This window comes from Macrobrachium nipponense, chromosome 28 (genome assembly GCF_015104395.2).
Source record: "Macrobrachium nipponense isolate FS-2020 chromosome 28, ASM1510439v2, whole genome shotgun sequence".
In the NCBI taxonomy this organism is placed as follows: domain Eukaryota; kingdom Metazoa; phylum Arthropoda; class Malacostraca; order Decapoda; family Palaemonidae; genus Macrobrachium; species Macrobrachium nipponense.
Window position 1 is genome coordinate 16909347 of NC_087217.1, and position 23696 is coordinate 16933042.

A 23696-nucleotide genomic window follows, 5' to 3' on the forward strand; every position below is an offset into this window, starting at 1 on the left:
AAGTCGCTGCATACGTGAAAAAAGTAAGGCAGCGTGTAGGAAGTTTTCTCTGGAAGGTGAAATGAATTGTCTGCATGGTATGTGGGATAAGGATTGATAGGTTATACTGTGATGATATGTGAAAGTGATAAAGTGGTTACAAAAGGTGAAAGGACGGATCCGTGTATTTTGAGATGGTTCGGTTTTGCTGAAGATGGAGGACGATAATTTTGTGAAATGTAAAATTCGGTAAGGTAGGGGGAAGGAGGTGAGCAGATGTACTGGAAAGGAAGGGCCTTAATATCCAGTAATAGGCGTATGTATTGGAAGTTTTCTATACAGAGTTCATTAACTATACAGTATTTAAAGTATGAATACGGCATCGACATTTGCAGTGCTAATTTTTCTCTGGTGCTTCTCCCTCTTAAGGGAAACGATATTGTATGAATATTTATGTATACATTTGGATCATGCTGGAGAAACAGAAGATCTCTATAAAGGGGGGTGACGGTCCGAAATCTGTTCCAAGAATGATTCTAATCTTACTTCGATCGAGATTCGGATACTGAGGAAATTCTTTGAGTTAGTCGACCTTGTGTTGAAGAATAAAAGGCCTGAAAAACCTTGTTGTGCTTAGCATTACTGGAAGGGAGAATGTGTGTTACCTTTTATATGAATTCTAAAAAGTTTGCCAGAATAATATGGCAATCAGCTTTCGTTAATGCAATCTTTCGGGGTAGGTTTTGTCATTTATGATTCGATAATCAAGAGAGAGAGAGAGAGAGAGAGAGAGAGAGAGAGAGAGAGAAAGGACCCGTATGAAGGCATTTTGAATTAGATATGATTGGCTGTCCAAACCTGATTGAGAATTTACATCTTACAAAACTTTATATCGTAAAAATATGGCTAGGTTCTTCCATGATGATTTATGAATGCATTTTATGGGAAATAGCACAAAACCTTGCCTCAACTCGTTGTTTTTTGAGTAAAAAAAAAGAACAATATCTTGAATATACAACAAACTCAAAATCTAATTAATTCATCCTACTCTCATACACTATCATTCCATTTATTTTCACTTAAAAAAGGCACGGAAGAATACATAAACTCTGTCCGTCCTTCTTGATTAAAATAATAGATAAATCAAATGATAAAAAAGAACCATTAATAAAAAATGAATATCTAAGAGTTTTTACGAAGCATTCATTCTCTCTCTCACTTAAAAAAGTTATCTTTTTATTTAAAAAATTGCACATTATAGTTTCCAATTTACTTAAAATGTGTATAAAGAAAGGTCAACATAAATTATAAAATGTATTTTATTTGAAAAGGCACAGAAGTTAGAAATACAATTTAGAAGCACTTGCGGTGGACAATGCCAGGGCCAGACTCATCGTATTCTTCCTTGGTGACCCACAAGTTCTGGAAGGTGGACAGAGAACCAAGGATGGAACCACCGATCCAGACGGAGTACTTCCTCTCAGGGGGAGCCACGATCTTGACCTTAATAGTGGATGGAGAGAGACCAGTGATTTCCTTCTGCATCCTGTCAGCAATACCAGCATACATGGTGGTACCACCAGACATGACAATGTTGGCCAAAAGATCCTTCCTGATGTCAATATCGCACCTCATGATGGAGTTGTGGACGATCTCGTGAACACCAGCAGATTCCATACCAAGGAAGGAAGGCTGGAACAGAGACTCGGGAGCACGGAAACGCTCGTTGCCGATGGTGATGACCTGACCGTCAGGAAGTTCATAGGACTTGTCGATGGAAGAGGAGGCGGCAGCAGTGTTCATCTCACTCTCGAAGTCCAGGGCAATGTAGCAGAGCTTCTCCTTGATGTCACGAACGATCTCACGTTCAGCGGTGGTGGTGAAGGAGTAGCCCTTCTCAGTCATGATCTTACCAAGGTAGTTGGTGATATCACGACCAGCCAAGTCCAGACGGAGGATGGCATGGGGAAGGGCGAAACCTTCATAGACGGGAACCATGTGGGAGACACCATCACCAGAGTCGCAAACCTCACCAGTGGTACGGCCAGAGGCGTAGAGGGAGAGGACAGCCTGGATGCAGACGTACATGGCGGGCATGTTGAAGGACTCGAACATGATCTGAGTCATCTTCTCACGGTTGGCCTTGGGGTTAAGGGGAGCCTCAGTAAGCATGGTGGGGCACTCCTCAGGGGCAACGCGGAGCTCGTTGTAGAAGGTGTGGTACCAGACCTTCTCCATGTCGTCCCAGTTGGTGATGATACCATGCTCGATGGGGTACTTGAGGGTGAGAATACCACGCTTGCTCTGGGCTTCATCACCAATGTAGGCGTCCTTCTGACCCATACCGACCATCACACCCTGGTGACGGGCGCGACCAACGATGGAGGGGAAGACAGCTCGGGGAGCGTCATCACCGGCAAAGCCAGCCTTGACAAGACCGGAGCCATTGTCGCAGATGAGGGTCGCCGCGTCTTCGTCGTCACACATGGTGGTGGTTTATGCCCTGGTGTCTTACACACAAGTACCTGTAACAGAAGAAATACATTTCTAGAGACAGCACTTTTCATTGTAACTTTATGTACCATAACAAAATTTTCAGGATTTGATGGAAAGTTCTTTCCGGCTAAATATACTAAGAAAATAGGAGGGAATACGATGGTGTAACGAATGTATAATGATACTAAATAAGAAAAACAAGAGAGAGAGAGATAGAGCAAAGTGATACTGAATTAGCTTCGTTTTTGCTCACTGTGAATGGTCTGTAATTGCTCGTATTGATATTTTTGCTTACAATCGAAGAGAAAGAAAACATGGTGTAACAGTAACTGGATATTTATGGTAAGTTATATCTGACTAATACTGCGATATCGTGATGACAACTAAATGATATCTATTTTCCTTAACATATAATTTTAATGTAACTGTAAGAAAACCTGATTTGTATTATAATAAGAGCAAGGAAAAGATATTTTCAAAGCACAGATGAAATGAAGTCTTCGTGATATTGAATAAAGTTTTGCAACTTAACGTGTATAAAATTTGAGGTGTCTTTGTGCAACGTTAAAAGAAAGATTTATCCTCCTTAACATCTCTTTAACATACTGAATCGCCTAGCTGACTGAATCTAAATTCTTATCGGATGTATATTATTTACTTCATTATTATTTTCCGACGCAAAAACGACATTACGATTCTACGGCTTTCTAACATTAATCTTCCTTTAATATGCGTTTGCCATGTAGCAATGGCAGTGAATTCAGGCGTGAGAACAGGTTATCGCAAACCTTTACTAAACGGATCCAACTTGAGATACAAAGTGACTCTCCCGGGTACTCTGAGAAATTCCCTTAAGAATATCACTAATGAATAGTAAAACAAGGCTAAAAGATGAATTTGTGATTCAAACTCTAGCCAACAAAATGTGCTGCATTGTATTCAAAACTTATTTTCGTTTACTAACAATAGTAAAAGTACAGCCTGTAATGTGGTTGCGGCCTCAAATATAAAGAAAGTCATGTTATTTCAAAACAAGACTATTCAGTTACTCTTTGACGACAACCTCTGTACTACTAATGAAATCAATTTAGTCTTAAGAAAGAATGGTTGTCCTCACACACACACATAATACGTACTTGATGCACAGAATCCGTTCTGAAATGATGTCATTCAATGCAAGTCACGTTATATGTACGTGTAATTTAACATGAAAGCCTTAATATTAAATTTTTTTTACAACCGGATATTCTGATACAATCACGGGTGCTATCGGAAATGTTTTATGATAAAATTCACATTGCATGATTGTAACATTGGCTATTATATTATTATATTAAGATAATTAAATTATGTACGAAGTAGGTAATATAAAAATCAGCATACAAAACTTTTGTCAAGGATCCATCAAAAGCCAAATTATAATGTCAAAATCAAAATTCACATATCACGAACGTAACTTAAAAAAATTTGTTACAAAATTCAAATGCAGTGATTGAGGAAATTCTGGTCTTCAATCCACATTCAATAGCCATAACAGAGGTAACTTGACGTATAAATAATTATATAATTCTGGCTGCAGTGACTGCCTCGAAATTCACATTACGTCACTGCAATCAAGGCGACCCCGTCGCAAGATTCACAGGCATAAGTATATTCACTGAAATTCTACCAAATTGCGTGGCTACAGTAGAAGAAAAATCCCCTTCTAACAGGTACTCTTCGTTATGGGCGGTATCGGATAGCACAGGTCGCTGCCAATTTTTCACCCGGAGACTCTTCAGGAAAGACCCTGAAGTCAAGGGACTTACTACTTACCTGTCGATGAGTCTGAGAACGACTGAAGGTACTGTTCACGGTGTCCTCTCTTTTATTGGGTAACGGAGAATGTCCGTGAGATTTCGAGCCAAATATTTTTGAGGATAGATCCTTAGGGAGATTTTGCTGGATCTAAATTAGGTAATCAGGAGTCAAAAATAGGGTGTCGATGATTGAGAGGCTCCCGGTGACGCGAGTCTTCTGTTTGCCAACGCGTATAATCGACAGACAATCCAGAATTCCTATTTGCGTGGAAGGTGGCGTTTTCATTTGTGACTTTATTCTATGTTTGCGTATTTCCAACCTAAATTAGGATCCACATTCTAATATTCTAATTAAAGTAAAATCTTCCTTGTAAAAATCAAACCCTTAACTTTATCTACAAATACGATGGCTATCATGGGCTCAAATCATAAATATACATACATATGCAACTTTGAAATATACATACATACATACAGACACCACCCTCCTTTCATATGAGTATGTTTGTATGTTGAATTATTTGCAGGTTAGTTGCTGTACTCTTCATACCTATTTAAGTACAGTATGATACAAAATCAATACAGTAGTGTAATTTTTTTCATCGTAAAACACAGTACACTGTGCATACAGGATTGTGTGTACCAAATACGCGTGCAAACCAAATCCGAACTTATGGGTAGCGGCAAAAAGGAGCGTTCTGAACACAATTCTAATTTGCAAACTCGTTTGTTTGTATTTCTGTATGTTTGTGAGTAGAATGTTCGCAACTATGGAGATTTCCTCTTATATTACTTTCAAAGGTGACAGAGTATTTGAAAGGGGGGAGCATTATGGAAGAAATCAAGCATCCAGCAGTATACTTCAAATAGTATGTATAATAATTCCCTACATTTAGCAGCACTTCAGTTACTACTTCAGTGAATAGTCAGTGGCAACAGAAATTTCCCAAAATTTTACACGTGAAACAACACAGAGAATTATAGGCCTTGTACAGGATTGTAATTCAAATTCAATTAAATATATTTCTGCATTATATCTTTAAAATTGTAAAAAGCGATGAAGCTTACTGTAAACATGAAACACCACTGTGGAATCTACTCGCGTTTAAAACAGCCATACTTTCTCGATGCATTAAACTAATTTACAAAATAAATGGAATCCTTCTTTAGCACAGATGTTCATATATTTCTTAACTATTTTTCTTTTTACAATATCAGTACAGGTAAGGCACTGCAAACTCCATTTTACCTAGCCTTTCGGTGGCTTTCAAACCCGGCTGAGCAGCGAGATGGCTCCTTTGCCTTACGGTAATTTATATTACCATTTAAAGCAACAGGCACCAGTGAGGACAAAAATAGCCGGCTTGTACTACTTACTATTACTACCGCAGTACCATTCCTCAATAAATAGATTGATCTACTGTATGCGTTTACTGTCAACCTCAAACAGAGGCTCATTCGTTATGTTGGAGGCATTTTTCTCCCACTGGAGTTCACAAACCACACTAATTGCCCCTCTGTTTAGAGATAAATTGCATTAGAATATTAAGTCACTAGATTTTACTAGTGTAGCACCATCTGGTAATCACTGCCAGCATGATAAAAATCAAATTCGTCTGACTAGATTTGACAGAATGAAAGAAGAGGCGACTCACGGAATATGTGGAACAAAGAATGAAGCAAGATGTGTGTAAAGGACTGGGAAGAGAATTGGTGTATCTATGAAAAGTAAAGATGAAAATGGAAACACTGTACAACTAAGTCACTCTCCTTTGGACTGGAGAAGTGGATATTGAATGTTTATCAGGGTATGAAAGTTGAGGTTGAGATGAATTGCGTTGGTATTATAATTATGTAGCATGAGAAGAAATGAAAAGGAGAGAAATATGGAAATTCATAGAAGAGGTAGAAAGGTCTGCATAAGTTAGCGGATGATGGATCAATGCTTTCAGATGATTCTGTAAGTGGAATAATGGAATACATTGGGTGCGTTAAATGAAATAGTAATTTGGAAGGGTTAAGAAGAAGGAAGAGAGGAAAGCTTGAAACATGCTGGTCAGATAAAACGGAGATGTTGGAGAATAAGGGTCTTAATGTTGAGGAGGTACTAGATTAAATGCTTGATAGAGGCAAATGGCTTAACGTTTTTAAGTGGTTCGATGTACTGTAGGTTGCAATATATTGCAGTATATTCCAGTACACCCAGTTTGAAGGAAGACCACAGTTAGATCGAGAGAGCAGGCCAAATTTGTTCTCACACACTTCGAGATAGTAAAATATTGCAAGCGAAATGATGATGGTGGGTTAAATCGTTGTATCTATTTGCTGGAAAAGATGTCTGCAAAAAAAAATATCTTTTCTTTTTCATAAGGAGACCATAGTATTCCTAAAATCGGTGTCTAAGCCAGAGGGAAAGTCAGTATGTAGAGTAGCTTGAACTCGCAAAAGAATTTGTGGATACAAAATGAAAATTATTTTGATGAATGATAAGATTAAGCACATCATACAATTTTTTTTTATGACAGAATGATTTCTTTCACAGGCTAAGTAGTTTGACATACCTGTTTTTTCATTGTGACCGTGCCATTCCCTGTTTAAAATTAATTAATTTAATTAAAACTTCCAAAAATCGTATTCAAATATCCCTTTATAGCAGGGCCAATGGCGATGGAGAGGGAACCAGTCATTCTGTTCATAATTAAGGTATTGCAAATTTGTTTGCTTCCTTGCAAAGGCATTGATAATTATAATGTCAATTTCCTATTATCTTACCCGATGAATTTTGGAACGTGGCATCGTACTGCTGCTAAAAATAATTTTTCCTCGATTTAAAACCATTCTTTTCCCTCCATGACAGATCACATTTTAACTGAAAATTACCTTTTAACTAACTGATTCTAACATGATATTTTTTTTAGCAAACAAAAATTAATCTGATAATCTTCGTTTAAGTAAAAATAAGTTTGTCGTTTCAACACTAGCTAGGGTGAAGAACTGCTTCAATCTTTTTATTTTTAAACTGTTCATGATGTGATTTACACACAAACATTTATATATGTATATTTATGTATCCTTATCTATCTATCTATCTGAGTATATATATATATATATATATAATATATATATATATATATATATATATATCTATATATTAAAGATGTAACAAGGAAAGAACAGATGGAGTTATATCTTGTGGCTTATTTATTTTTGGCTGTTATTAAGAAATGAGAGGGTTAGCAAAAAATTTAAGGACATTGTGTTGTTCTACGGGGAAGTTTTAAAAGTTGAAAAGGCGATAATCAGGAGGTTGGGAATTTAAGAAGATCAGGAATATAATGTGATTGGAAAGGAGATGTTAGTGGCTGACCAGGGCTTGTACGTCATGTCTGCCTGATAAGGTAAAGGCCAGAAAGCAATGGATGAAAGGAAAACTTGGTAAGGGTGACAGCCAGAATTATGTGGACATAACATTATTTAGAGAAAGGGGGAAAAATAACAAGGAAGACAGTGTATAGATAAAGTGTTTTTAATGAAACAGTTTTTATTACTTGTTACCTTGCTTGGAGGTAACTGGAAAAAGCTCCACATGGCATACATGGACCTCGAGAAACATTGAAGAAATCATCATTTCTTCAGGTTTGTTCGACGTATTTATTTGGGTGTTTGTAAAAAATTATGTAAAGGTTTGTAGATTTATTTAGAAGCTAAAATGAATTGCTTGAGTGTTGTATTTGGCAAAAGAACAGAAAGGAGAGAGAGAAGAGAGAGAGAGAGAGAGAGAGAGAGAGAGAGAGAGAGAGAAACCATATGGACACAATTTTGTATCAGGCAGATATCGGCTAATACAAACTAAGTTGAAAATTTACGTGTCACAAGACTTTATATGGTAAAAATATAGCTAGGTTCTTCCATAATGATCTATTGCTATATCTCGAGGTAATTAGTAAAAAACAAAAAAAACAAAAAACAAAAATACAGTATCTTGAGTATACATGAAATTCAAAATCTAGTTAATTCATCCTCATTTCATATTCTATGATTCCACATATTTTCACAGGAATTCTGCAATGTCTTGAAATAATTTACCGAAAATCAAGAAACAAACAAACTGACAAACAAAAAGTCACGGATGAATTCATAAACTCTGTCCTTCCTCCTTGATTAAGGTAACAAATAACTCAAATGATAAAAGTTTTCATTTAATAATAATCGCTTGTTACTGTTTCCAAATTATTATATATGTGTAAAGAAAAACAACATAAATTATAAAATATATTTCATTTGAAATGGCACAGAGGCTAGAGATACAATTTAGAAGCACTTGCGGTGAACGATGCCAGGGCCAGATTCATCGTACTCCTCCTTGGTGACCCACAAGTTCTGGAAGGTGGACAGAGAACCAAGGATGGAACCACCGATCCAGACGGAGTACTTCCTCTCAGGGGGAGCGACAATCTTGACCTTAATAGTGGATGGAGCAAGAGAGGTGATTTCCTTCTGCATCCTGTCAGCAATACCAGCATACATGGTGGTACCACCAGACATGACAATGTTGGCCAAAAGGTCCTTCCTGATGTCAATATCGCACCTCATGATGGAGTTGTGGACAATCTCGTGAATACCAGAAGATTCCATACCAAGGAAGGAAGGCTGGAACAGAGACTCGGGAGCACGGAAACGCTCGTTGCCGATGGTGATGACCTGACCGTCAGGAAGTTCATAGGACTTGTCGATGGAAGAGGAGGCGGCAGCAGTGTTCATCTCACTCTCATAGTCCAGAGCAATGTAGCAAAGCTTCTCCTTGATGTCACGGACGATTTCACGTTCAGCGGTGGTGGTGAAGGAGTAGCCCTTCTCAGTCATGATCTTACCAAGGTAGTTGGTGATATCACGACCAGCCAAGTCCAGACGGAGGATGGCATGGGGAAGGGCGAAACCTTCATAGACGGGAACCATGTGGGAGACACCATCACCAGAGTCGCAAACCTCACCAGTGGTACGGCCAGAGGCGTAGAGGGACAGGACAGCCTGGATGCAGACGTACATGGCGGGCATGTTGAAGGACTCGAACATGATCTGAGTCATCTTCTCACGGTTGGCCTTGGGGTTAAGGGGAGCCTCAGTAAGCATGGTGGGGCACTCCTCAGGGGCAACGCGGAGCTCATTGTAGAAGGTGTGGTACCAGACCTTCTCCATGTCGTCCCAGTTGGTGATGATACCATGCTCGATGGGGTACTTGAGAGTGAGAATACCACGCTTGCTCTGGGCTTCATCACCAATGTAGGCGTCCTTCTGACCCATACCGACCATCACACCCTGGTGACGGGCGCGACCAACGATGGAGGGGAAGACAGCTCGGGGAGCGTCATCACCGGCAAAGCCAGCCTTGACAAGACCGGAGCCATTGTCGCAGATGAGGGTCGCCGCGTCTTCGTCGTCACACATGGTGGTGGTTTATGCCCTGGTGTCTTACACACAAGTACCTGTAACAGAAGAAATACATTTCTAGAGACAGCACTTTTCATTGTAACTTTATGTACCATAAAAAAAAAATCATTTGATGGAAACAGGTTCTTTCCGGCTAATTGTACTAAGAAAATAGGAATGAATACGATATTGTAACGAATGTAAAATGATACTTAATAAGAAAGAGAGAGAGAGAGAGAGAGAGAGAGAGAGAGAGAGCAAAGTGATACTAAATTAGCTTCACATTTCGCTCACTTAGAATGGTCTGCAATTTTTCCTCTTGTTATTTTGGCTTACGATCGATGAAAAAGAAAACATGGTGTAACAGGAACTGGATATTTACGATCATTTATATCTGACTAGTACTGTGATATCTAAATGACAGCTAAATGATGTCTATTTTCCTTAACATGTAATTTTAATGTAGCTGTAAGAAAAACTGATTTTTATAATAATGAGATCAAGGAAAAGATATTTTCAAAGCATAAAGATAAAACGAGGCTATTGATGTGTTACGACTTTACAATTTTTATTCTCACAATAAGATTATTTTTAACATGAAGTCTTCTTCGTGATATTGAATAAAGTTATTCAACTTAACGTGTATAAAATTTGAGGTGTCTTTGTGCAACGTTAAAAGAAAGACGTATCCTCCTTAACGCCTATTTAACACACTGAATCGCCTAGTTGGCTGAATCTAAATTCTTCTGGGTTGAATATTATTTCCTTCGTTATTATTTTCCGACGCAAAAATAACATTACGATTCTAATTTTTTCTGACATTAATCTTCCTTTAATCTGCGTTTGCCATAGAGCAACGACAATCAACACTGATCAACGGTGATAACAGCTTATTACAAACATTTGCTAAACAGATTCTGCGATAGGTGTCACCTTTGAATAGTCATAGTAAGAGCTTTCTCTTTACTCTCTATCTATTTTAAGATACTATGTGGCTTTCCCAGGCTCTCTAAGAAATTTACCTAAGCATATCACTAAACAATAGTAAAACAAGGCTAAAAGTTGAATTTGAGATCAATAAAATGTGCTGCATGATATTCAAAATTCATTTTCGCTTATCAACCACACCAAATGTACAGCCTGTAATGTTGTTGCGGCCTCACATGTAAAGAAAATCGTGATATTTCAAAATAAGACTATTCAGTTACTCTTTGACGGCAGATTCTGCATTATTATTGGAATCGATTTAGTCTTAAGAAATATGAAAGGTTGTCCTATCACATACACACACACACACATAGTACTTGATGCAAAGAATCCGCCCCTGAAATGATGAAATTCGATGCAATTTACGATATATGTATGTGTATTTTAAAATGAAAGCTCCGCTATTAATTCTTTTTACAACCGGATATTCTGATATAATCAAGGGGCAATCGGAAAGGTTCAGTGATAAAATTGACATTGTATGAGCATGATTGTAACATTAGTAAGTACATTAAGATGATTAAATGATGTACGAGGTAAGTAATTAAAAAATCAGCGTACAAAACTTTGTCAAGAATCTCTCCATCCAAAGCCAAATTATAATGTTAATATCAAGACATAATACGAACGTAACTAAAAAGAATCTGTTACAAAATTCAAATGCTGAAATTGAGGAAATTCTGATCTTATATCCACATTAAAAAGCCGTAACCGAGGCAACTTAACGTATAAACAATTATATAATTCTGGCTGCAGTGACTGCCTCGAAATTCACATTACGTCACTGCAATCAAGGCGACCCCGTCGCAAGATTCACAGGCATAAGTATAATCACTGAAATTCTACCAAATTGCGTGGCTACAGTAGAAGAAAAATCCCCTTCTAACAGGTACTCTTCGTTATTGCCGGTATCGGATAACACAGGTCGCTGCCAATTTTTCACCCGGAGACTCTTCAGGAAAGACCCTGAAGTCAAGGGACTTACTACTTACCTGTCGATGAGTCTGAGAACGACTGAAGGTACTGTTCACGGTGTCCTCTCTTTTATTGGGTAACGGAGAATGTCCGTGAGATTTCGAGCCAAATTTTTTTAAGGATAGATCCTTAGGGAGATTTTGCTGGATCTAAGTTAGGTAATCAGGAGTCAAAAATAGGGTGTCGATGATTAAGAGGCTCCCGGTGACGCGAGTCTTCTGTTTGCCAACGCGTATAATCGACAGACAATCCAGAATTCCTATTTGCATGAAAGATGGGGCGTTTTTATTTGTGATTTTACTCTATGCACGTATTTGCGTATTTCCAACCTAAATTAGGATCCACATTCTAAAATTCTAATTGTAAAGCAAAGTTATCCTTGTAAAAATCAAACCCTTAACGATATCTACAAATACGATGGCTATCATGTTATCAAATGTCAGATGCATACATATGCAACTTTGAAATATGCATACATAGTTACAGACACCGCCATACTTACATACGAGTATGTTTGTATGTTAAATTATTTGTAGGTTGGTTACTGTACTCTTCATACCTATTTAAGTACATTATGATTCAAAATCAATACAGTAGTGTACGTGTATTCATTCTAAACCAACACAATGCAATGTACATATACAGTACTGGATGTACAAAATAGGCGCTCAAAACTTTATCTGAACTTGTGGATGGCAAAGGGGAGCGCTCTCAACACAATTTTGATTTGCGATCCTGTTTGTTTGTTACTAAGCTGAATGTTCGTAAGTAGGGTGGTATCTGTTTATGTATATATACACACAAGGATTTTTGTATAAACTCATAGGATTTCATCCTATACTACTTTAAAATGTGTCAGGGTATTTGAAAGAGAGCAACATTGCAGAAGAAATCAAGCATCCAGCAGTATACCTCAAATAGTATAATATTTTTGCATAATCATTCCCTACATTCAGCAGCACTTGACTAAATACTCTCTGGTCTATAAATAATGACCTAATGTATGCGTTTACTGTCAACCTCAAACAGAGAGGCTCATTCGTTATGTTGGGGGCCATTTTTCTCCCACTGGAGTTCACAAACCACACTAATTGCTCCTCTGTTTAGAGATAAAGTGTATCAGAATATTAAGTCACTGGATTTTACTAGTGTAGCACTATCTGGTAATTACTGCCGGCATAATAACAATCAAATTAGACTGTCTAGATTTGACAGAATGAGAGAAGAGGCAACTCGCGGAATATGTGGAACAAAGAATGAAGCAGGCTGTGTATAAAGGACTGGGAAGAGACTTGGTATATCTATGAAAATTAAAGATGAAAATGTAAACACTGTTCAACCAACTCACTCTCCTTTGGACTGGAGATGTGGACATTGAATGTTTATCAGGAGAAAAAAGTTGAGGTTGAGATGAATTGCGTTGGTATTATAATTATGTAGCATGAGAAGAAATGAAAGGGAGAGAATTATGGAAATGCATAGAGGAGGTAAAAAGGTCTGCATGAGTTAACGGTTGATGGATCATTGCTTTGAGATGGTTCTGTAAGTAGAAATAATGGAATACGTTAGGTGTGTTAAATATATTAGTCATTTGGAAGCGTTAACAGGAAGGGAGAGGAAAGTTTGAAACACGCTGGTCAGATAAAACGGAGATATTGGAAAATAAGGGTCTTAATGTCGATGATGTACTAGATAAAATGGTTGATAGAGGTAAACGGCTTAATGTTTTTAAGTGGTTCGATGTACTGTAGGTTGCAATATATTGCAATTTATTCATATTCGGTATCAGCGACCCCAAATATTCCAGTACACCCAGTTTGAAGGAAGAGCACAGTTAGATCCCGAGAGTAGGCCAAATTTGTTCTCACACACTTCGAGATAGTAAAATATTGTAAGAGAAATGATGATGGTGGGTTAAAATGTATATATTTGCAGGAAAAGATGTCTGCAAAAGAATATCTTTTCTTTTTCATAGGGAGACCATAGTATTCCTAAAATCGGTGTCTAAGTCAGAGGGAAGGTCAGTATTTAGAGTAGCTTGAACTCACAAATGAATTTGTGAATACAAAATGAAAATTATTTTGATGAATGTTAAGATTAAGCACATCATACAATTTTTTTTATGACAGAATGACTTCTGTCAAAGGCTAGGTAGTTTGATGTACCTGTTTTTAAAATTAATTAATCTATTCAAAACTTCCACAAAATTGTATTCAAATATCCCTTTATAGCAGGGAAAATGGCGATGGAGAGAGACCCATTCATTTTGTTCATAATTGCAATGGAATTAGTAATATATAATGTCAATTTTCTATTACCTTACCCAATGAATTTTGAAACGTAGCATCATACTGCTGCTAAAAATAATTTTTCCTCGATTTATAACAATTTTTTCCCTCTTTGACAGATCACATTCTAACTGAGAATTACCATCTCACTAAATGATTCTAACATGATATTTTAGAGAGAACAGACTTAATCTGATAATCTTCGTTGAAGTAAAAGAGAAGTTTGTCGTTTCAACTATCCAGAAGAACTACTACAACTTTTTATTTTTATTTCTAAAATGTTCATGATGTGATTTACACACACATACATATATACACACAAATTACACACACACACAAACACACACACACACGCATATACATATATTAATAATATATATATATATATAGATATAGACAGATAAAGATGTAAAGGTAATAAAAAGAATAGGTGGAGTTATATCTTATGGCTTCTTCATTTTCGGTAAGAGTGACAATTGACACCCAGAATTATGTGGATGTAACATTATTTAGAGAAAGAGAAAAATGTCAAGAAAGACAGTGTATAGATAAACTGTTTATTATGAAACAGTTTATATTACTTGTTACCACACTTGCAGGTAACGGAAAAAACTCCACATGGCATACATGGCCCTCGAGAAACATTGAAAACGTCACAATTTCTTCAAGTTTGTTCGACGTATTTATTTGGATGCGTGCGAACAATTGGGTAGAGGTTTGAAGATTTATTTAGAAGCTAAAATGAATTGCTTGAGTGTTGTATTTGGCAAAAGAACTAAAAAGCTATAATAGAGAGAGAGAGAGAGAGAGAGAGAGAGAGAGAGAGAGAGAGAAACCCTATGGACACAATTTTGTATCAGGCAGATACCGGCTAATACAAACTAAGTTGAAAATTTACGTGTCACAAGATGATCTATTGATGTATCTTGTGGGAATTAGTACAAAAACAAACAAACATAATTTGCATTGTCTTTTAGTAAAGAAAAAGAAAGGAAAGTATATTGAGTATACATGAAATTCAAAATCTATTTTACTCATCCTCTTCTCATATTCTATGATTCTACATATTTTCTCAGGAATTCATCTTCAATGTCTTGAAATAATTTACCGACAACCAACAAACAAACAAACAAATAAAAAGGCACAGATGAATTCGTAAACTCTGTCCAACCTCCTTGATTAAGGTAATAAATGACTCAAATGATAAAAAAAACCCACATTAGATTTTCTGATGCCTTTCTCCTCTCTCTCATTTAAATAAGTTATCTTTTTATTTAAAATAATAATTGCTTGGTATAGTTTCCAAATTATTTTAAGAATATGAGTAAAGAAAAGCCAACATAATTTATAAAATATATTTTATTTCCAAAGGCAAAGAAGCTAGAGATACAATTTAGAAGCAATTTTAGCGAAAATAATTACTTCGCTTTAAAATATATTTATTTAGAAGCACTTGCGGTGAACGATGCCAGGGCCAGACTCATCGTATTCCTCCTTGGTGACCCACAAGGCCTGGAAGGTGGACAGAGAACCAAGGATGGAACCACCGATCCAGACGGAGTACTTCCTCTCAGGGGGAGCGATGATCTTGACCTTAATAGTGGATGGAGAGAGACCAGTGATTTCCTTCTGCATCCTGTCAGCAATACCAGCATACATGGTGGTACCACCAGACATGACAATGTTGGCCAACAGATCCTTCCTGATGTCAATGTCGCACCTCATGATGGAGTTGTGGACGATCTCGTGAACACCAGCAGATTCCATACCAAGGAAGGAAGGCTGGAACAGAGATTCGGGAGCACGGAAACGCTCGTTGCCGATGGTGATGACCTGACCGTCAGGAAGTTCATAGGACTTGTCGATGGAAGAGGAGGCAGCAGCAGTGTTCATCTCACTCTCATAGTCCAGGGCAATGTAGCAGAGCTTCTCCTTGATGTCACGAACGATCTCACGTTCAGCGGTGGTGGTGAAGGAGTAGCCCTTCTCAGTCATGATCTTACCAAGGTAGTTGGTGATATCACGACCAGCCAAGTCCAGACGGAGGATGGCATGGGGAAGGGCGAAACCTTCATAGACGGGAACCATGTGGGAGACACCATCACCAGAGTCGCAAACCTCACCAGTGGTACGGCCAGAGGCGTAGAGGGAGAGGACAGCCTGGATGCAGACGTACATGGCGGGCATGTTGAAGGACTCGAACATGATCTGAGTCATCTTTTCACGGTTGGCCTTGGGGTTAAGGGGAGCCTCAGTAAGCATGGTGGGGCACTCCTCAGGGGCAACGCGGAGCTCATTGTAGAAGGTGTGGTACCAGACCTTCTCCATGTCGTCCCAGTTGGTGATGATACCATGCTCGATGGGGTACTTGAGGGTGAGAATACCACGCTTGTTCTGGGCTTCATCACCAATGTAGGCGTCCTTCTGACCCATACCGACCATCACACCCTGGTGACGGGCGCGACCAACGATGGAGGGGAAGACAGCTCGGGGAGCGTCATCACCGGCAAAGCCAGCCTTGACAAGACCGGAACCATTGTCGCAGATGAGAGTCGCCGCGTCTTCGTCGTCACACATGGTGGTGGTGGTGTTGGTGCCTGGGTCTTTGTATACCTAGGGTAAAATTATTCATGTGAAAGTTTGCTGTAAAGATATATTTAGTTCTTGGTATATATTGTATATCTAACTAATATAATTCATATAATTCTTATAGGACCAAGTGATGAAAATAAACATCTGATCTTGAGGGGCTCTTGAGAGAGATAGGGAAGAAGTACTTATGAAACCACGAAACTGGGTCTGGTGTCGCTCCTAATATTCCCATTTCATTCCTCAACATGAGCATCAGAAACTCCAGCTCCTTGAAATTGTGATTAACGAAATGTTTTACGTATTTTAGTTGCAGCAAAAACTATGCTTTCATTCGATTTCATCAATTAAAATATAAAAAATCATGACAATTTGACGATCAAAATACAAAAACCTTTTCTGATATCTGATTTTTTAATAGCACAAAGTAAATATCTGCAACCGATAACATTGAAACTAATTGTGATTAACGGAAGCTCATATTGGTTATCTCCGATAGGTTACCGTGGTACCAACTGGGAATATTTACTGCTGGCTCCAAAAAGCAGACTATAGGGAAAATTAACTACGTATGCAAAATGTATACTGCAGGAATAGACGATTGGGTCAGGAGTCGGTAGGAACCACATGTTCATTGATTTCAGATAACACAAAGGCTCAAGATTCCTAGATCTCAAAGGATGGTAATGAATCTCATTAAGAAAGATCGAAGGTAAATCAAGTGTTAAGAGTTACCGCAGGTGCATTATAAATCAGTAAATCTGAAGGTCTATCAATCACAAAGTGTGTTTATTTCTGCTCAACAGTATAACCTATTCTTTCGACGTTAAAGCAAGGAGCAAAACTATGTAGCAATACTGACTACAAAACTGTTGAACGAAAAGACTCAGTTCTTTTCATAAATTATTTATTGAATAAGTGTAACCACAAGGATATCGACATCCTTCATGAGAATTTGGTTTCCGTATGTGAGTAGCTTACGGGAAATGAAGCTATCAGTTATCCGACATTCTGGTATGTAGCTTTTATTAATTTTATATTCAATTTTATATGCAATGAAGTTACATGAAAAGCTATGACATTTCATCAAGAAAAATTGATCGTTTAGAAAACACGTCGAAAAAAATAAACTAAGAGACGCGAACAAGACGTCACAGACCAATTCTTAAAGCGACACTGACTCGCACTGCTTTATGCAACGTCACCCGAACGCGAAAAAAAGAAAGTGGTTTCACGAAACCGCATCTATCATCAGCCACGAAACACTCACTCGGGGGCAGCGCCCTACAACACCTCTTCCACTCACCTACAGATGAGCCCGAGATCGACTAAAGTCGTTCAGCCAGACATCTCCCTTTATATACGGTACCCGGATCTCTACGTTAAGAAGAATGTGAATTCGGGCCAAGGCATTCGACCACGGATTTGCGATCCCATCTATCGAATCTCGGAAATCGGCCTCTGAACCGGAGCGCAACATACCTCTTCCTAGGCAAATCCACTTCGGTGGAGGCTACCAGAGGCGTCGCACATGCATCGGAGACGAAAGAACACTACACGATATCACTGAGAATACCGAGGTAGCTAGATCAGTACATCAGATCTAGCGTTCCGTGGGTGTCGTCACGACAGCAAAAATCATCGACGCAAAAAGTACATGCCGAAATTGAAGGACGTACAATCAATTATTTGGTAGTAATTTTCACTTGGATCTTTGGAACGTGCTGTTAATATTTTTTATACTTGTTCACGGAGGGTAGGAGGAGGTAGAGGTATAGGGGATTTGAGAGAATTTATGGGTATCGGTCCTGACCTTTATAGCATTCTAGAGACGTTTATGAAGTCGTCCTCATTCTTTCTGACAACAAAAGATATTTGACTCCCAAAGAAATTCAGAGAAAGTGATAATTTTACTGTATATCACGGTACTAAGACTTAGCGAAGGAGAAACATATATATGGTCTGTATTATATATTTGACTAATTTACATAAAAAAGCAAAGCCACTGTATTTACAAATTGTATGCTCTCTATGCAATCACAAACATATTTGAATGAATCTCTCCTTCCTGAAAACAAATAAGGCTTCCCTAAGCAGAGATCGACCAGCGAACTTTCCTATCTCACTCATGTTGGTCAGCTTTGTTGGACTTTTGAGAGTCATTTATCGTCGCCCTAAACATTTAATAGACTATAAAGGGGCCGTATCAGCTAGGTTACCAGGTCATAACATCAGTCCTTCCCACTGTACACTTACATTTACCTACAGTTTATTTGATCTTATACACACACACATATCTATATATACATATATATACTGCACACACACGCACACACACACACACACACACACACATATATATATATAAGTTCCTCGCTGGACGAGTGGTTTTCGCGCTTGCGTGCCAATCCGGTGGGCCGAAGTTCGAATCCCGGCTCGGCCAGCGCGGAATCAGAGGAATTTATTTCTGGTGTTAGAAATTCATTTCTCGATATAGTGTTGTTCGGATCCCACAATAAGCTGTAGGTCCCGTTTCTAGGTGACCAATTGGTTCCTAGCCACGTAGAAAAAATATCTAATCCTTCGGGCCAGCCCTAGGAGAGCTGTTAATCAGCTCAGTGGTTTGGTAAAACTAAGATATACTTAACTTATATATATAATATATATATATATATATATATATATATATATATATATATATATATATATATATATATGTGTGTGTGGTGTGTGTGTGTGTGTGACCAATTCCCTATACCTTACACCTTATGACAATTAACTGGTTCTGCAAAGTCAAGGATAGCCAAGTGGTCAAAATCGTCGGTTTATCGTTGTTTCTTAACTAAAGGTCCAAGTCCGAATCCTGTCTACTACGTCAGAGCACTTACCAATTATAATTCCTTTTGAGTGTCAATTATTCCCTGGGCATAGGCATATTATTTTTGAGATCTTTTGGGGAACTGTCTCTGGAGCTAAAGTGTTTACAGAGGGGAACCCCATCCTGAGAAATTTGATAATCATTTATCTGAACATGAAGTTTGTGTTAAATTTTCAGATTTTAGAATACTCATCTTCGACTGTTTCTTTTTTTTCTGTTTAGCACTACTCTTCTACGTTTCAGAATATAGCTCCATATTGAATATAGAGTAGCCCTGAAGATCATAAATTGGTGATGGAAACAACTGTCTACTGAGGCCAGAATAAATAGAGCATTTTTTTATTGTCCCTGACGACTAGAAGAAGCACTGGAGCAACATGTGCAACAGCACTTGGAGAAAACCAAAAACAAAGTAGGCGGTCAAACTAACTAACTAACTGTATATATATATATATATATATATATATATATATATATATATATATATATATATATATATATTATAGGACGTCAAAGGGACTGGAATGAGGGAAGTTAGAGAGAGGAGAAGAGAGGGGTAAAATGCCCACTCTTTCTTTGTCTATTTCTGGCAGGAATTCCATATATTTGGCATGTGACTAAGTGGTGAGAAAATAACACACACACATACATATACATATATACACGCATGTATGTATGCATATATGCGTAGGGTTTTCATTTATTTTCCATGCGCTTATCATAAGAAAAACCAGTTGGTGGTGGGTAAATGATCAATTAATGCAGGGCACCTAATAAAATTACGTTTCACACGCACGATATCTCTTAAAACCTGATAAGAAAAGGAAATGTGGAAAATTTGGAAAAATCTATCCTGCAGGCCTTTAATTAACATCGCAGGAAACATGTAAGCATAAGAGGTTAAAATGGGACGCCTGCAATTGGAAATATTACCCATTACGTTTACGATGTGCACAGTAATATTGATCAATGTGCCACACCAGCCATTTTCATGAAAATACGGAAAACGAGAAACTTTTTAAAAAAGAAAATGGAAACCGAAAGAAGAAGAAGAAGAAGAAGAAGAGGGGGGGGGGAGGAGGAGGATGACGAGAAGAAGAAGAAGAAGAAGAAGAAGAAGAAGAAGAGGGGAGAAGCAATCGTTTGGAATACCATGTAAATCCCCACTGAGCCTGAGCTGAAAAGGTGGATGAAGAATTTCCAACTTGATAAACCACAATCTAAGACTGGAGGGGAGAAGGGTTTGACCACTTGCATGTGAGTGAGTCTTAGGGGGCACAGTATAGACTAATCTATTAATTCTATACGGTGTTTATTCTGTCCCCGTTGGAAAAATTATGTCCTTTTTGCTTTTTCACTCTTCTTAAGAATATATGTTTAGGATGATGCCTTTGGGATCCTTATAAGTTGGACTTACTGTTTTTTTAAATAATATGTATATGAACTTGTTATATATATATGTGTTTGTCTATTTATAAAGTATATATATATATATATATATATATATATATATATACTTTATAAATTTATATATATGTCTGTAAATATAAATATATATATATATATATATATATATATATATATATATATATATATATATAATATACAATATACATATAACTGAAAAATCACAAAAGATGCACTTATTTGAGTTGAAGCGAGTAAGTGCTTTAAAATATCAGGCAGACAGTAACAAGGGCTTTCATGTTTATTCACGTATTGTCTAGGTATGGATAATGCACGGTTTAGAAGACTGGTCAAAGACTAAAGACGGGGATAAATAACTACCAAATGGTTAATAATTAAATGGTAGTATTTCGGAAAGACTTTATCAGGTCACAAGTTGGAATAACACACTTAATACAGAAGTATGGAAAGGGTATCAATACAGACATACAAAATATGCATAAAGCTATAAACTAAGTTTTAATGCTTATTTTTATCATTAACTTTTCTTATATATGGCAGATTTCAAGGTTAAAATGTCCAGTGCTCTAGTTTAAAATACTACCACCGTCTGAGTTGAGACAACAGGGTGTCGTTGCTTGGAACTAAGGAGCGTGTTGCACTTCAGATTATAAGATGATGAAAATCTCTCAGTCGTATAAGTGAAAAAATCTGATATTTCACCAGTTCTGGCAGAATACTCACGCTGTTAGACTTGTATTGTTATCGATTTTTCAATTTCTTCATGATTTTTTTTCATCTCAGTTTTTGCAAGCCTGAAATAATATTTGGAGGATTGAATATTACCAAACCCTGAAATAAAAAAAATTCCCTTATCAAATCTGGCTCCATTGGTTAAATATGTTTTCTTGGTTTTTTCCCGTGCTACTTCTATGAAAGTCGCAGGGTATGTAAGTTTCAAGGCATTGTGCGCAGTGTTTATCTCATCGACAATAAAATGCGCACTAAAGATAGGCGGAGACCCCGGCATTTTGAAATAGCGTAGCCACTGAATTTCTTGCTTTAGATTAAACCAGTTTTGTGCCTGCACAGATCCTTGTACAGTTATCGCCCGGTACCACAGTGAATAGAAGGACTGTTGTGGACCTGCGGACTCCGATACACTAACTGACATGAATTTCACTAATAGGTTTCCAACCAAACATGTTGAATTGCTAAGGAAAATGTACTTGCAACGAGTAGCCTTTAGACGAAAGCGGACTATAATGCCATCTTCGAAATGTCATCTTTTAGTTCTATGGACATTGCATTGGTGGTTCTGGCTATGATTCATTTTACATTCAAGTCTCTGCGTTTCCTGCACAAGCTTACTGTTTTAAAAAGATACGGGTGATTGCTTTCTGTCTCCGCAACAAGCAGCCAACATTGGTTGCCTGTTCATTTTCGTATAATATGGCCTTAATCAACGAGCATGTACAGCTTTTATTTTGCCACAAATACTGGCAACTTGGCGCGAAACATATTGCGCGGGGATGAATGTTGCTAAATCTCGCGTTCATGCGGCACTACCTTATGTTTGTTTGTTATGAAATTGATTTCCGAGGGCAGATTTTCCCTTGGCAAATAGGACGTGGATTAAAACTCTAGTGCTAAATGTCTTCATCAACGTTTATGGCAGCAAAATACAAAATCAGCTATTCGCCGATGACGAAAAATTTGCAGACCTGTGATTGATTAATTTTTTTTATTAAAGATTATCGGCATCGCAACTGCTAACGGTTATTGTCGTGACTACAATGGAATATATAAGGAATATATATGCATATCCAAACAAACAAACACATTCTTACGGACATACATACACACACAAAAGATAAAATTGGGAACTTAAAATAAAAGCATTAAAAACTCATATAAATCTAATAAAATGAAATTAATAAAGGAAAATCCCCATGAACAAAAATTCAATAGGTAAAATTTGCAGATCTGTGAAACTGGATATCGTCGACGTGCTTGATTCTTTTTTTTTTTGAGAAAACCTTTGAACTTAGGTTTTAATACTGGAAAATTTTCGCTTCATTATAACAACAATAAACAATCTATACTAGAGTGAAAGAAATGTAAATTTCTTCAAGTAACTGTGGGGTTGGGTGGGCGAGGTCGGTTGGTCAACAGGATGGAAGAAAGCTTTCAGAGATACCTGGCATATAATACATTTAAGTAGTGGCAGATAATGAATTTAAATACGTATTGATTCTATATTACTCTGATCTACCAAAAAAAAAAAGGCATGCGTGTTAATGAGAAAAAAGTATAATCGTGGCACCGATAATGTTTATGCCAGTTAAAGTGCCAAAACGACAGTCATTGGAAACGTGAAACAGCCATTTTTGTTTATTTATTTGATCAAATCACCAATACTAAAACTGAATAAGGAAAACAAAAAGTGACGAAAGGAAGGCCTTATAAGTAAGCGTTCTCTCTCTCCCTCTTTTTTTCTTTTATATACACACACACATATTTATGTATATTTTCAAAAATGTAATTGTATATATAATGTTAATATAATAATCAAGTATGAGTAAATAGAAACTTTTATAGAAAATTACTCCAAAATAGAACAATCACATTTTGATAAAACATGGAGAGAGAGAGAGAGAGAGAGAGAGAGAGAGAGAGAGAGAGAGAGAGAGAGAGAGAGAGAGAGATTTTATGCCTGTTCCTTGGGAAGCCTAGCATTCCGGTATGCCATGAGATGAGTCTACCAATAAGTTTTGTTTAAGAATCGCTTAAAAGTCAACGGAATACATTACATCCCTCTTAACACTCAAAGAGACAGCTGTAACAGTTCTACATAGTCATGAAAAAAAA

At 37.4% G+C, this 23696-nt stretch overlaps 4 protein-coding genes across 4 annotated transcripts in view; 1 reads left to right on the forward strand and 3 right to left on the reverse strand.

Annotated features, from left to right (window-relative positions):
- Positions 1-1280: 1280 nt before the first annotated feature.
- On the reverse strand, positions 1281-4318 carry LOC135201471 (actin-like). Its single transcript, XM_064230448.1, has 2 exons — positions 4291-4318; positions 1281-2504 (listed from the first exon to the last, which is right to left on the reverse strand). The coding sequence occupies exon 2, from the start codon at positions 2464-2466 to the stop codon at positions 1333-1335; it is 1134 nt and encodes a 377-aa protein (XP_064086518.1). The 5' UTR covers positions 2467-2504; positions 4291-4318; the 3' UTR covers positions 1281-1332.
- Positions 4319-8533: 4215 nt separating this feature from the next.
- LOC135201472 (actin-like) lies at positions 8534-11705 on the reverse strand. The gene is made up of 2 exons (XM_064230449.1): positions 11681-11705; positions 8534-9757 (listed from the first exon to the last, which is right to left on the reverse strand). The coding sequence occupies exon 2, from the start codon at positions 9717-9719 to the stop codon at positions 8586-8588; it is 1134 nt and encodes a 377-aa protein (XP_064086519.1). The 5' UTR covers positions 9720-9757; positions 11681-11705; the 3' UTR covers positions 8534-8585.
- A 3587-nt stretch (positions 11706-15292) lies between these two features.
- On the reverse strand, positions 15293-17934 carry LOC135201473 (actin-like). The gene is made up of 2 exons (XM_064230450.1): positions 17847-17934; positions 15293-16564 (listed from the first exon to the last, which is right to left on the reverse strand). The coding sequence occupies exon 2, from the start codon at positions 16526-16528 to the stop codon at positions 15395-15397; it is 1134 nt and encodes a 377-aa protein (XP_064086520.1). The 5' UTR covers positions 16529-16564; positions 17847-17934; the 3' UTR covers positions 15293-15394.
- Positions 17935-21807: 3873 nt separating this feature from the next.
- Positions 21808-23696, forward strand: part of LOC135201486 (actin-like) — a 106415-nt gene continuing 104526 nt past the window's right edge. The window contains exon 1 of the mRNA XM_064230464.1: positions 21808-21817. The gene's annotated coding sequence lies outside the window, so the exon portion shown is untranslated. The remainder of the gene's footprint in view (positions 21818-23696) is intronic.